The 14,952-nt window shown below is 42.2% G+C and overlaps 1 protein-coding gene across 1 annotated transcript in view; it reads right to left on the minus strand.

The window, feature by feature from the left end:
* COL28A1 (collagen type XXVIII alpha 1 chain) overlaps positions 1-14,952 on the minus strand; it is a 171,076-nt gene that overhangs the window by 15,995 nt on the left and 140,129 nt on the right. The window contains exons 32-33 of the mRNA XM_059171208.1: positions 13,646-14,200; positions 11,952-12,109 (exon numbers count right to left, since the gene is read on the minus strand). Of these exons, the coding sequence (XP_059027191.1) occupies positions 11,952-12,109; positions 13,646-14,200 (713 nt within the window). The remainder of the gene's footprint in view (positions 1-11,951; positions 12,110-13,645; positions 14,201-14,952) is intronic.

A 14,952-nucleotide genomic window follows, 5' to 3' on the forward strand; every position in this document is an offset into this window, starting at 1 on the left:
GGACTTGGTTTGGATGCGCTGCTGCCAAGTGGGAAACTTGGAGCCTCGTTGGAAGGGACTGTTTGCTGTCATCCCGACCACCCCCATGACGATGAAAGTAGAAGGCAATGGGGCCTGGATTCACGAGGGTCACGTCAAACGAGCCAAGGATGAGGACACCCCCCAGAGGTTGATGCCGCTGCTGATGGACCCCGCCGATCATGGACTAAAGCTAAGACTCGGAAACAATGAGTTCATTGAGTTCATTGTTGCTTCTATTGTTAAAGTATAGGTGGGAAATATAGACAATTAGGGCTTGACATACTATTTCTAAAAAGGGAGTGCTCTGTGTAGCCCTAGGAGAGAAATGCTGTTTCTGGGTAAACCACTCTGGAATCATTAAAACAGTCTGGCAGCTGTTAAAAAAGGGACGTAGAACTGGCTGAAAAGTCAAAGATTTGACTAATCTTCAAAGAAAAGGGGGAGAATGTAAGGGTCTATTCAGCCAGAGCAGCCCCACCCCGGTTGAACTGCCATTTTGCTGTAAAGCTTAAATTGACCACCCCCCACCCTCCACCCCCCCCCCCCCCCAGGGGAACTTAAAGCAAGTCCAGGAAACCAGTCCCAGGTAACAAAGTCCAAGTACAAGGGTGGGTCGGGCCAGGTGGAGGTATTCAATCAGTGGGGGCACATACTGTCTCCTAGCTACCAAGGAGTATGGGCCCCTGCCCTTTGGGACTCTTTTGGCGCCAATCTTAACCAAGGTGTGATAGGCTGGTTCAAATGTCTACTAGGGTAAATTGTAATTCAGTTGGTCACCTAGCATCACTGTGGAGCTTCCTGTGTGTGTTACAATCTCATTGGCCACCTGTGTATGGCCAGGCCCAACCACATGGCCTTTGCTCTACAAAAGTTAGTCTGGAAAGCAGGGGAGGGGTTGTCCTCTCTGGAGGGGAGGCCCGGACAGGTCTGTTTGATGGTTGGTCTGATTCCTGATGCTTGGTGCGAAATAAAGCTTTGCTTGAACTTCGCTTTGTATGAGTCTTGCTCCTTTAATCATGGACCCATTATTGGGGTACCCAATTTTGGGGGACCCAACATAGGAAACAAATTGAGGTAAAACTACCCTTGAATATCAACAATGATTATTTCTGGGATCTGCTAAGCTACTGTGCTTTTGATTCTCTACACACACACACGCACATGCACACATGCATGCATGCGTGAGGAAGAGCTAATTAATTCTGTCACTCATGTGTGCCGATTTTTACAATGATTAAAGTACTACCAGGTAAATAAGAGTAAGCATTTCTGTTGGTACTAGTCTGGTCATCAGCCTGATAGAAAAGGCACTCAGTTCAAATATAGTTGTGACTTTTCACTAGCCCCAAAACTCAACTTTTGGGACAAATGGAGGTAAAACTGTGGGCCACTTGGCATTCTCCTTTCTTTGAGAATGGCCTTGTGTGTACGTATATCATTTTGAATGTGAGCTTTTGTAATCATCACTAAACAAAAGAAGTTGAAAGCTAAAGGAAAGTTTTGTGAGTACTTCATTTCCTATAGGGAAATCTAAAGCTCCAAATGATTGAAGAACTTGCCCCAAATCATTGGTAAGCTATCAAAGAAATTTGAGAAACGCCTGTTTCAAGAAAGAAATACAGGTGGTTTTGTTGTTGTTGTTGGTGGTGGTGGTGGTGTTTCATTTGCTTGCACATATTTTGTTAAGGAAAAAATAAGTTAAAAGCTTGACTAAGGAATAGTTTATCAAACATAAAAAAGCCAACAATGAGGCTCCAATTTAGGTACCCTGTCAGGTGAGAAGATTCCTTTGAGGAAGTGTACCAGACAGCTGGTTCCTTTAAGGAATTACCTTGGCCTTAAAACCACTACCTTGGGGCCCCTGAGTGGTTCAGTGGGTTAAAGCCTCTGCCTTTGGCTCAGGTCATGATCCCAGGGTCCTGGGATTAAGCCCCTCATTGGGCTCCCTGCTCAGAAGGGATCCTGCTGCCCACCCCCCACCGCCTCCTACCCCCCCACCCTGTCCAGTCTCTGCCTGCCTCTCTGCTCACTTGTGATCTCTGTCAAATAAATAAATAAAATCTTAAAAAAAATTGCCTTGTTCAAGCCTTAAGGCCTCATAAGCTATTCTTGACTTCTTGTGAGTTTAGGAGTGTGTATTTGCTTTTGGAGATCACGGCATTTGAGAATTTTGACTACTACTGCTACCTCAGGTTTTAGCAAAAGTAAAAATATTTTTTTTTCATAAAGGAGAACAGTTTTATCTTTTGGTTACATGAGATCTCAGATTATTTAAACAAAGGTATAATTACCATGATTTGCCATTTTCATAATTTTCTTATTACAAAAACATTCATTGAAGGGAATTTAGAAAATTTGGACAAGCAACAAGAAGAAAATAAAAATCACAAGGGATCCCATCTCCCAGAAATAATCATTGTTGATTTTCAACTTTATCCATTTTACCTCAATTTGCTTCCTATGTGCATTTTTTTAAATGAAAAATACCCTGTAGTGTTCAGGTTTTTAATTTTTTTTTTAATTTACTACATTATGGTTCCATATATTCTGCTGTGACCATAAAGTACCATGTAATTACATAACTATATTTAAATATATAACAACAACACTCTTTTTAAACATTCAATTTCTTTGCTCTTTTTTTCCTGTTGGAATCTACTGGGCTGATGGTTGGATTAAGGGACACACATATTCGAGGCTTCTGAAGACATGGTCTTCTCCAGAAAACTCTTACAATTTCCACTCTCACCAGTTAAGTGACTTTTCTTAAAGGACCACCATTTATTAGCTATTTTGAATGCAAAGAGAGATAGTTACTAGTTTGATAGGTGAGAAATTCTTCAATGGTGGTACAAAGGCCATCCACAATCTGTCTCCTACACACATGAACAACTTCCCGGCATCCCAGGTGATGACCTTTCATTCCTTCCTCTTTATTCTGCCTCAGGCCCTCAAAGTCAACCATCCCCCCAGGGCAAGACTTTGCCCTGTAACCAGTCAGTACTTACGTTCTTCTTCCAGTTAGTGCACAGCACGTCCTAAGGCTCTGTTTGGCCCCCAATCATAGAGAAGTTAGCCTTTACTCTGACACTATTTGTCTATCATTTCCAGTTTCACACATGTTAACTATCACCTCCCTGATAAACGAAGTTAAACCGTGTCACATTTTCCATTTTCATCTCTTTCCTTTTTTTCTACCCCTTTTTCCATCCTTTCTGTCTTCTTTCTAAAAATCTTTATAGCATAGACCAGCAAGTAGTAGCCACTCGATAAATTCAGAAAGGGCTAGAGGGAGAGAGAAGGAAAGAGGGGACTTTGTCTTTTCAATTTTGTTTTGTTTTGTTTTGTTTTTAGTAGTTACACAGTATGTTTGTGTCATTTACTTCTTATTACTTTTTAAATAATTTTTATTAACATATAATGTATTATTTGTTTCAGGGGTACAGGTCTGTGATTCATCAGTCTTTTTTTTTTCTCCTTAAGAAGATTTTATTTATTTATTTGACAAAGATCACAAGTAGGCAGAGAGAGAGAGAGAGAAAGGAGGAAGCAGGTTCTCCGCTGAGCAGAGAGCCTGATGCGGGGCTCAATCCCAGGACCCTGAGATTATGACCTGAGCTGAAGGCAGAGGCTTAACCACTGAGCCACCCGGATGCCCCTGTGATTCATCAGTCTTACACACTTCACAGTACTCACCGTAGCATATACCCTTCCCAATGTCCATCCCCCAACCACCCCATCCCTTTCCCAACCTCCCCTCCAGCAACCCTCAGTTTATTTCCTGAGATTGGCTTGTAAGAGGGGAATTTGGATTAATTATTCTATTCCTTTAGGTTTTAAAATAAACTAGACCCTAACATGACTTCTATCTCTAAAAGTGGGATCTAAGCAGCCCCAAACCTGACTGGCAGAACACACACCACAGTCACTGCCTCTGGAGAGAAGAGAAGGGGGAGGAGGATCAGACTGAAGACACACAAACACAGACTTGAAATTTATCCCCGCAAGAGTGCATGAACAAATGCGAATAGGATATTTCCTTTAAGAATGAGTATAGTATGACTGGACAACTCATAGAATTTTACTCGGACAAGATATTAGGAGAAAATACAGATGTACTCAAACGTTTTTGTTATTTTTCCTAATGTACTGTCATGGAGGCTTAATACCTAGTTAAAATATATGCCATTGTATTACACACAGGTTTTTTAAAGGTAATTTGGCCAAAATGGAATTATATATAGGAGGAATAATTCAATGATGTTATTTTTAAGAGTAAAAAATAAATGAAATGAAATGATGCTATCAACAAGAAATGAATAAACAGGAAAGCTTGTAGAAAAGTAAAATAAGACAAGAGTTTTGAGACCATATTATTCACATAGACAAGAAATGATCAGACCTCAGTCTCAGATAGTAGAGGATGGATGAGGAGAAAAGAGTTGATGGCATGGATAGAGAGATGATCAAAACAGACCAAAGGCGACAATACCAACAAGTGTGGAAGATAATGTAACACTAGAACTACAGACGTGTTCCAGGTTTCTTGCCAGGTGCCTGGTGGGACTCTGCCCCTACGGACGGCAATCAGGAGAAGTTGCTTTGTGAACATATTTCATGTTGAATGCCTGTGAAACACCCAGAATAAGATCTGCATGATCAAAAATGTGAATCTGGGGTCCAGGAGAAAAGTCTGGACTGGGGAGGCAGACTGGAGAGTTGTTAACATCAGGAAGAGAAGAAGGTTAAGGGCCAATCTTAGAACTAAGTAAAGAGTTTAATATTTAAGGAGTCCTAAACCATAAGATACCTAGGAATAAACCTAACCAAAGAGGCACAGAATCTATACTCAGAAAACTATAAAGTACTCATGAAAGAAATTGAGGAAGACACAAAGAAATGGAAAAATGTTCCATGCTCCTGGATTGGAAGAATAAATATTGTGAAAATGTCTATGCTACCTAAAGCAATCTACACATTTAATGCAATTCCTATCAAAGTACCATCCATCTTTTTCAAAGAAATGGAACAAATAATTCTAAAATTTATATGGAACCAGAAAAGACCTCGAATAGCCAAAGGGATATTGAAAAAGAAAGCCAACATTGGTGGCATCACAATTCCGGACTTCAAGCTCTATTACAAAGCTGTCATCAGCAAGACAGCATGGTACTGGCACAAAAACAGACACATAGATCAATGGAACAGAATAGAGAGCCCAGAAATAGACCCTCAACTCTACAGTCAACTAATCTTCGACAAAGCAGGAAAGAATGTCCAATGGAAAAAAGACAGCCTCTTCAATAAATGGTGCTGGGAAAATTGGACAGCCACATGCAGAAAAATGAAATTGGACCATTTCCTTACACCACACACAAAAATAGACTCAAAATGGATGAAGGACCTCAATGTGCGAAAGGAATCCATCAAAATCCTTGAGGAGAACACAGGCAGCAACCTCTTCGACCTCAGCCGCAGCAACATCTTCCTAGGAACAACGCCAAAGGCAAGGGAAGCAAGGGCAAAAATGAACTATTGGGATTTCATCAAGATCAAAAGCTTTTGCACAGCAAAGGAAACAGTTAACAAAATCAAAAGACAACTGACAGAATGGGAGAAGATATTTGCAAACGACATATCAGATAAAGGACTAGTGTCCAGAATCTATAAAGAACTTAGCAAACTCAACACCCAAAGAACAAATAATCCAATCAAGAAATGGGCAGAGGACATGAACAGACATTTCTGCAAAGAAGACATCCAGATGGCCAACAGACACATGAAAAAGTGCTCCATATCACTCGGCATCAGGGAAATACAAATCAAAACCACAATGAGATATCACCTCACACCAGTCAGAATGGCTAAAATCAATAAGTCAGGAAATGACAGATGCTGGCGAGGATGTGGAGAAAGGGGAACCCTCCTACACTGTTGGTGGGAATGCAAGCTGGTGCAGCCACTCTGGAAAAGAGCATGGAGGTTCCTCAAAATGTTGAAAATAGAACTGCCCTATGACCCAGCAATTGCACTATTGGGTATTTACCCTAAAGATACAAACATAGTGATCCAAAGGGGCACGTGCACCCGAATGTTTATAGCAGCAATGTCCACAATAGCCAAACTATGGAAAGAACCTAGATGTCCATCAACATTAAGAAGATGTGGTATATATACACAATGGAATACTATGCAGCCATCAAAAGAAATGAAATCTTGCCATTTGCAACAACATGGATGGAACTAGAGCGTATCATGCTTAGCGAAATAAGTCAAGCAGAGAAAGACAACTATCATATGATCTCCCTGATATGAGGAAGTGGTGATGCAACATGGGGGCTTAAGTGGGTACGAGAAGAATCAATGAAACAAGATGGGATTGGGAGGGAGACAAACCATAAGTGACTCTTAATCTCACAAAACAAACTGAGGGTTGCTGGGGGGAGGGGGTTTGGGAGAAGGGGGTGGTATTATGGACATTGGGGAGGGTATGTGCTTTGGTGAGTGCTGTGAAGTGTTTAAACCTGGTGATTCACAGACCTGTACCCCTGGGGATAAAAATATATGTTTATAAAAAATAAAAAATTAAAAAAATATATTTAAGGAGTCAACAGAGAAAGTGAAACCCCAGAAGCAAATGAGAAAGAATGCTAAGGTGGTTGGGAGGGGAACAAGGAGAAAGAGGACTCTCAAAACCAAAGAAAGGAGTGGCAAGTTTGATGCAAAAGAGAAAATAAGAGGACAGCAATAAGGATGTGGCAATTAAGGTATTGTTGGTCCTTCTTCCAGCAGAGGTTCAGTGGCATATCAGAGGCATATCTGAGGAAGTTGAGAGGGAAGAAAGGAAAATGTGTGTGTGTGTGTGTGTGTGTGTGTGTGTGTGTGTGTGTCAAAGAGGCAGAGACCGCAGAGACTGGCCTATGGAATAATTTTATTATAAAAAGATAGAGAAAGGATAGTAGCAAGAAGGACATGAACTAAGAGAGGGTTAAAGGATCTTTTCAGATGGGAGAATCTGAAGCTTATTTACTAGCTATAGGGAAGGAGTCGGAAACATTGGCAGGAGAGGAAATATTGGCACGACAATGAAGCAAGGTCTGAGTTTCGGAAGAGGCAGAAGAGAATGGGCCTCAGAGCACAGGCAGGAGACTAAAAGTTACCACAACAGAACTGAGGATAGAGCCTATGGTCATATTTTAGGATGAAGGGGGACACAAGACACATCCAGTTCCAGTATCAAGTCAGAACTTGTCCAGGGCTCTCGTTTTTTAAAACCTTGCCAGGGGAACCCATTTCAGAAGTGGCCTTCTCTAGACCGATCCCGGGGTGAAGTAAGAATGAGTAAATATTGCAGGGAAAGGAGGGTGAGACCTGGGAGAGCTAGCAAGAGTGAGAATGAGATGAAGACCTTGCAGCAGCTATGTGATAATGACAGGAGGGGAGAAGTGAGGCAGGTGGCATGGGGACCAGGGATAGGGTCTTACTAAATGAGAAGGGGTACATAGAGAGCGTGGGACACCAGCAGTCAGCCCGCTGTGTTCGTTTCCTGTCATTTACATCAATAAGGTGTACACTTCCTCCATGGAAGTGAGCACTGGCCTACGTGTCCTGATAATAACAGGCAAGGAGAAGACTCACAACTTCCCACTTCCTCCACCACCTTCTCCACTTGGTGCAGAGCTACCCACAGGGACTCTTCCCATACTTGCTTTACTCTCCCCTTCACTGGCTTGTTGTGGAATCACTGCACAGAAACCCCACAGCCTTCTTTCCACCAAGAGGAATGTGTCTCTGAGGCCAATTATCTAAATTACTTGCAATCAGGGAACAAATTTTCATAATACAAAAAGAAGCTTTATGGAAAAGGTAGACAGGCCTCTTTCTTTCTTATTCTTTCAACTGGAAAAAGAAATCTAAAATATTGTCACAAGAAACAAGTTCCAGTGAACAAACCAGCTGTGTGCTGCCATGACTTTATTAATGTATTTAGAATGACAAAAAGTTATTTCAAGTAGGAAATTGATATGTTTATTTGCTTAATTGGACCATTAATGGATGTAACCAATTAGTCTGACTAAATGGTGTTTACTTGATTTTATTGCCCCACTCCCATTTATATCTTAGAAATCTTAACCTAACTGGCTAAGCCCAGAAAGAGAAGGATTTTTTAAAAACAGTATAATTGATGACTTTCACTGAGGAACATTCTTTTAGCCTATTACTTGGTATAGGACTCATTGGGTCACTAAGTATTTACTGAGCATCTACTGTGTAAAAGATGAAACACATTTTAAGTCATGAGTGGGACACCAGTTTAATTAGACACAGAACATGTTCTCAAGGAAATAAAATCCATTAGGAGAGTTGAGGTATGTACATAAATTAGTAACAATGTAGAATGTTACAAATCCCAAAGCAAGTACTGCTGGTCCTGAGATTTCAGGAGAAGAACAGAATGGATGTGCATGTTTAGCTTCCTAAGACTGGCCTGAAAGAGTAATAGAGGAAGGGGTTACCAAGGAGTGATGAATTTAGTAGAAGCTGGGAAATTTCGTCTGCTCTCTGTATTTCCCAACATACCCATGCATAGATGTTTAGTGAACCTCAAGTTCATTCCACGATAAGCTAAAATGCTTAATATGTAAGTCCTTGGAGGTGGAAACCCATTGATTTAGATTTCACACAAAAGTATAAATAACTAGATTTTTCTCTAAGAACAGATTTCATAGAAAGATGACGAAGAAGGAAGGCCAGCACTAGATGCCATAAGGAGTGACAGAGGCAACAGAGAAAGGAAAGGGAGACACAGTAAGAGAAATAGGACTCCTAGGACTTTTGAGATGATTTGTTTTCCAGTACTGCCTAGGGTGGGCTTGGGGAAAAGCTGAGAATTGAAAAGTTTGGAGAGACACTTAATGTGTTTGGAGACTGTAATCATACTTCTAGATAAAGGTGTGTATGTAAGTATGTTTTTGTATTTGTGTGTCTACACTGTATATACATATGGCAGAGATAACTGTGACTATCCGTGCATATATGTCTGTTCAGACTAAAATCTGTCAGGAACACTCTCTGTTTAAAATTCAGTCCTGCCTTGGCACTTCTGCAGAGAGAGTCGGGGTGAGAGGTTCTGGAGATGAGGGTTATCCAGGAAGCTCAAGTCCATTGTAAGCTTTGCTATCTCAGAGGCACCCGAGGAGACCTAGCGGAGGCTCAGTTTCCCTCTATGTGGCTCTTGGTGTTCTAAATCCAAACTATTTTGGATGTACTTTTCTTGTGCCCTCCCCTCCGAAGCTCCTAGAATGCTCCATCTGTCATAATCTGTTAATATCGCTTGTCTCCCGGCGCTGTCTGACTTCATGTGTCATGATACCAGAGGCAAGGCTTCTCCTCATGCTGTGTCATGAGCGCCACGGAGGTCCCTGGCACCTTCACTTTACCTGGTGTGAACCGAACTCATTATTTTCCTTCAAAATAATGCCTCCCTGCCTCCTCTAATCTCCATCTCAGCAGATGGTGTGTCAGTTCACTCCAAATCTGAGTTAGAAACCCAGCTAGCTAGCCTCTCCCTGACCTCCAACCCATCCCATCACGAAGTCCTGTTCATTCTACTCTGGAAGTGGCTTCCAGTCCACACCTGCTTTCATTTTGACTACCCAGACTACTGCAACACCTCACAGCTCAGCCCCAGTCACCTGTCGTTCTCCTATTTATACTTTGCCCTACTACAGGGTTATTCCACCCACAAACCAAATATGACCATCGGACCCTCGCTTTAGAAACTCCTCTGCTTCCTCCAGGCTGCCTGGCTTACACATGAAGTTCAAGCCCCTTCAGCCTGGGAAGCATGTATAGTTAGTTTGCAGACTGTCCGTCCAGCTGTAACCCTCACCATCCTGCTACACACACCTTAGGCTCCAGGGAGACTGAACTTTTCCTAATATCTTGAAATGCCATCCCTTTTGGAATCCCCCTTTGCCTACATGTTCCCTCTGCTGGAAATACCCCTCTCTTTATTTTTGTCATGAGAAACTCCTACTTACTCTTAAAACTCAGCTCAATGCTACCTATTCTGGAAAGCCTTCCTTGACTCTGAAATTAATTGCAACATCTCTCATGCTTTGTTCACAGCTCTGTTAAAGTTCTTAATAATTCTTGTGTGCATCCGTCTTCCTGAGAGGCCATGAACTTCTCCTGGACAGGGACTGTGTCCTAAGAACCACCTGCTAGTATACCAGTCAATTGTCAGTACACAGTATAGAATGCACTGATTATAGGGAGAGTTCAGAGTAGAAGTGCCACTTGTTGGATGGAACCTGAGTCTGCCCTCATCTAAGACATCTTCAGGAAGTGACAGGTCGAGTAGGAGAGGACAGAGGGATAGGCCACACAAGCAGGCAAGGACCTAGGAGCACTCCATACTCTGGAGGAAATAAACTGTGTACTTCATTGTCTGTAATTACTTTTAAATGCTCAGTGAGGACCAGGATCAGCAAACCCCATGGGCCAAATCCAAGCTTTCATCTGTTTTTAGAAACAAGTTGTATCTGAATGTAGCCATGTTTGTTCAGGTAAGTGTTGGCTGTGGCTGCTTTTGTCCTTCAAAGGCAGAGCTGAGTAATTGCAACAGAGATGAAATGACCTGAAACACCCCCCCCCCACACACACACACACAAAAAGGTACTACATGACCCTTTCCAGAAAGAGTTGGCTGACCCATGATATAGACCATGTGGTATGAATGTATATGTGAATTTCAATCTATAATCCAGGGGCACTCTGTTGCTCTAACTGGAATTAGTCAGTATTTAATCAAATAAAAATAATACTTTATTATCCTCTTTTGGACAGAATATCAAAATCCAGTGAGTCCTACAGTTTATTCCCTTAGGAATGGCAACCTAGGCCCGATGCCTGAGTGGCCCTGTGTCCAACTACCCAGCTGGAGGTTTCTCAGGGCCTTAGTGCAGATAGACAGTTAACTGAATCCTGATGCTAGAATATTATTGCTCTTGCTTATAAGGAATCTTTCATGTTTTTTCATAAAAGGACAGCACAGGGACTTCACTGAGCTTACAGAATAAGGCCATCACTCTTGTGTGCCTGCTTGCCAAAGGATTTCCATATATGTGGTAGAGATCAGTCTAGACCTACTCAGGTTGTAACTTGGTGGGGAAGAGACCACAGCACTCCCTTACCAGGAATTATGGGAGGCTTTCCAATTTTCACCTAAAAGAACCCAGTACTTGTTGCCCTTGACCTGAGGTCGTTGCCCAGAAGCTTGCTATGGGTACAGTCACATTTGTCTCGATGCCTTTGGGAGGTAGTTTCCTCACGCACTTGTACTTGAGGAGCTTTGAAATCGAGCAATCTACCTTGTACCATATGCATATGCATAGCCTCCCACCCAGTCTCCACTCTGAGCACAGGAGGTGGAAGCTAAATGAGCAAGACCATGGCTTGGAACATGGAAAATGGCAGGTTGAGCATGTGCACACTTTGAAGAAACTTGAGAGGGTGCAAAGTAGGGAGCATCGACCCAGATGGATGAGGGGGAGTTGTGACCTAGTATGAAAGGATCTGTGGAGCATGGCAAGGGAGTGACTCAAATAGTGTCGTGTTAATCCATTTTAGTGTACGTGATTTGTTCCATGGTAGCTGGGGCATACTATAAAAAATATTATTTGCAATGTTCAATAAATAATTACTTATAAAATATGGAAATATTGAAAAATCTCATATTTGTGCTCACTGGCCCTAGTACTATTTCAGAACTAGAAATCTGAAGACAAAAACACCACTATTTATAGTCAAGGACTTGAAAATACACTCCTCTCAGTTGGTTCTTGACAGGGCAGGCCAAGATGGTCTTTGACGTTAGACAGAATACATAATTTTAAGCTCACAAATTAAACAAGAGAGTGACTTACAGACTCCGAAATCTCTTTCTGAGGCTCTGGAGTGGATTCATCAACTTTTCCCCCTGATATCCCAAATCCAGGTTGAAGTGCCGGTGAACCCAAAACTTGAATGAGGTAGGAATCAAAATCCTCACATGTTTTTTTAAACAATTTTTTCTTCAGGGTGTCTTTTAAAAGAAAAATAGAAAAGGAGAATAGTAGGGGCAAAACCTGTTTAAAGAGCTCTTCCGTGCTCTTCTTAAGCATTTTCCCATCACTTAAGGTCAACCGCTCGGTGAACTAAGTTTTAAAGCATTTGGGGGATCATCTAGAAGAGGCCATCTAAAATAATTCAATTGAATTTAATCATGTACAACAGCCTATGGAGGCAAAAGAACTACTTAAATCCTTATTATCCAGAGTGTCCATTAACTGAACTACTCTGTGGAAGGGGCAGGTCCCACCCAAGAGGAGAATAATGGGTCTTTACCTCTGGTTCCAGAGGGAGCCAAAGGCCAACCAGTTCAAAAATATATCCCTCATTAGCTGGGATGAATCACTAACTCCTTTGGTTAAGATGAGATAAAGCTCTTTAATTATTAAAGTATAATGTCTCTGAAATGTGTAATATTTCTGGACATTGTAACACAGTAACAGCCCAGTGAATAGGGTTTGTTTGGTAAGTCCACCAGTCCTCCTGCAGGGTGTTCAGCAAACAAAACCCCAGATTAGAAAGGCCTGGAGAAAGGGGAAATGACAAGTGAGAAGGTTGTGGGCGGGGCATGCTACTCTTCAGGCCAGAGGGGCTGGCTGCCAGTCTGAGTAGGCGGGGAGCAGCATGAGGGCCAGGAGGGGCTGCGCTAAGCCATGTCAGCCCCACTCCCGGAGGGATGGACAAAGAATGATGGAGCCAAATGGAAGCCTGCAAACACGTGAAGCATACATTTCACCTACTTCCCAAGCTCGCGGGATGTGGCCCCTGCCAGAATGAGTTCTCAGTTGCCAAAGAATTGGAATGTGTTTCACTGGGAAGCGATATTGACCACACTTACAGAGGAGTCAGTGTCTTAGAATGCCTCCCTGGGAAGCATCAGCTCATGTGACAGGGCAAAGTAGCAAAGCGAAGGTTAGCACTGACTGTAGATGAATATTCACAATGTGGAACTAGAAGATAAACTCCCAATGTCAACCTGTCTATTCTTCATTAGCCTCATATTTTGTAAGAGCAGCTAATGGAGACTAGAACAGAGATGGGAACAGAATAATCCCCATTACCTGTGTTTCTCCTCTCTTTAGATTACCATAACTTTTTTTCATTCATTATGTACTTCTTAATGCACTTCGATTCCATGATTATTTTCTGCCTTGCTGCTGGCTTCCTGCACCTCTTATGCAGGTTAGGTCACTTTTTGAACTTTAACTAGGCTTAGCAATACTCCAGATCCTACACTTTCTTTTTAACTATGTCCTCGACCATAGATGGCCCAGTTAATCAGCTCCAAGGCCAACTCAGCACTTATTGCAAGTGAATAAAGATAAGAGATTGTACTCTCTAAACTGGACACATGCTGAACATGTTTTGCCTTCTGGAGTTTATGTGTTTAATTTAGTGTTGGCATAAGCCTCATTAGCCTCTTCCCGATTTCTATTTTTGGCCAAATAATCCAGTGAGGCAGTTCTTGGAAGAATAACATAAATTCTTTTCTCCTGGCCCTGAGTCTTACCTTGCAGGGTAATGAAGTCATCAAACAGATAAACGTGCTCACTATCTGGGTCGGTAGCAATGAGATTCATTTCTTTGTGGAACATTTCGAAGTTGGGATCGTTTCTCTTCACTACCCCAATCACAAATATTTCCACACTGATGTCACTGGCTTTCTTCACCACTTCAGTCAGATTCTTTTCATCTCGGGTATCAGTCTGCCCATCAGTGATGACCAAGGCCACCTTCTTCACACCTGGCCTTGCGGCTTCAAACATGTGGTTGGCCTCATGGAGAGCTAAGGCAGTGTAGGTGCCTTCCCCCAGGTACTGCATGTTGTCCACAGCCAGCTTGAAGTCATCCTTGTTGGAGAACTGAGTCAGATGAGCCACCTTCTCCACCTTATGGCTGTAATTGATTATGCCGATGCGGGCCATCGTGAGGTCCAGAGCAACCTGGTCGGACAGAGTCTTTACAAGACTTTTGATGATCTCAAAGTTCTCTGGCCCCACACTTTCGGAGCTGTCAATCACAAACAGTAGTTCTAGAGGAGTCTCTTTGCATTTGGGCCCACACCCTGAAAGATGAATGTTGAGATAGAAACATTGCATGAATGAATGAAAATCAGAACATCACTGATTGGTGTCGGATTGGTGTGAGAGGGGCAGCAAACCACTAGAGACCTGAACTGTAACCTTCCCTTTCTGGAAGAGTTAATAGCTAACAGCTATCCCCCTTCTGGTTTCTATATTTGACTTTTTAAGAAACAATATATTATAAAAATACCCCCCACACACACACACACACAAACCCACCAAAACACTGTAGAGGATAAAATAACGAACACCTATGTGCCAATTTCTCAGATTAGGAAAAATATATTTTTAGAAGGGTCAGCATCCCAATGCGTGCCTTCCTGATTCCATGGCTCTCCCTGTCCTTAAAAGATAACCCTAGCCTCAAAGTGCTCTTTGTCCTTCCAGCATTTGTACTGAATCTGAATCCGAAAGCTAACCTTCTAGTCTTCTACCATATCCTTATATGAAAATTGATATTTGCTCATTAGACTGACCATGGGGTAAATTGATGGATTGGAAATGGAATGAAATTGGAAATGGTTAATTGTGGGGAAAGGATGAGGGCCCATAACCATACAGAAGAATATACTATACATCTGCCCCAAACTCTAGTTTGTGTGCCCAGTTGCTCACAACAATGACGAAGGTGGCTCAGTGAGGCCAGCAGTCCCTCCATACTATGACATTCAGGAGAATGAGCTCAGAATGCTGGTTAATAAACAACTTTTGTGTAAGGTTTACCATTCAATGC

The sequence above is a fragment of the Mustela lutreola genome, chromosome 4 (genome assembly GCF_030435805.1).
Source record: "Mustela lutreola isolate mMusLut2 chromosome 4, mMusLut2.pri, whole genome shotgun sequence".
Lineage (NCBI taxonomy): Eukaryota > Metazoa > Chordata > Mammalia > Carnivora > Mustelidae > Mustela > Mustela lutreola.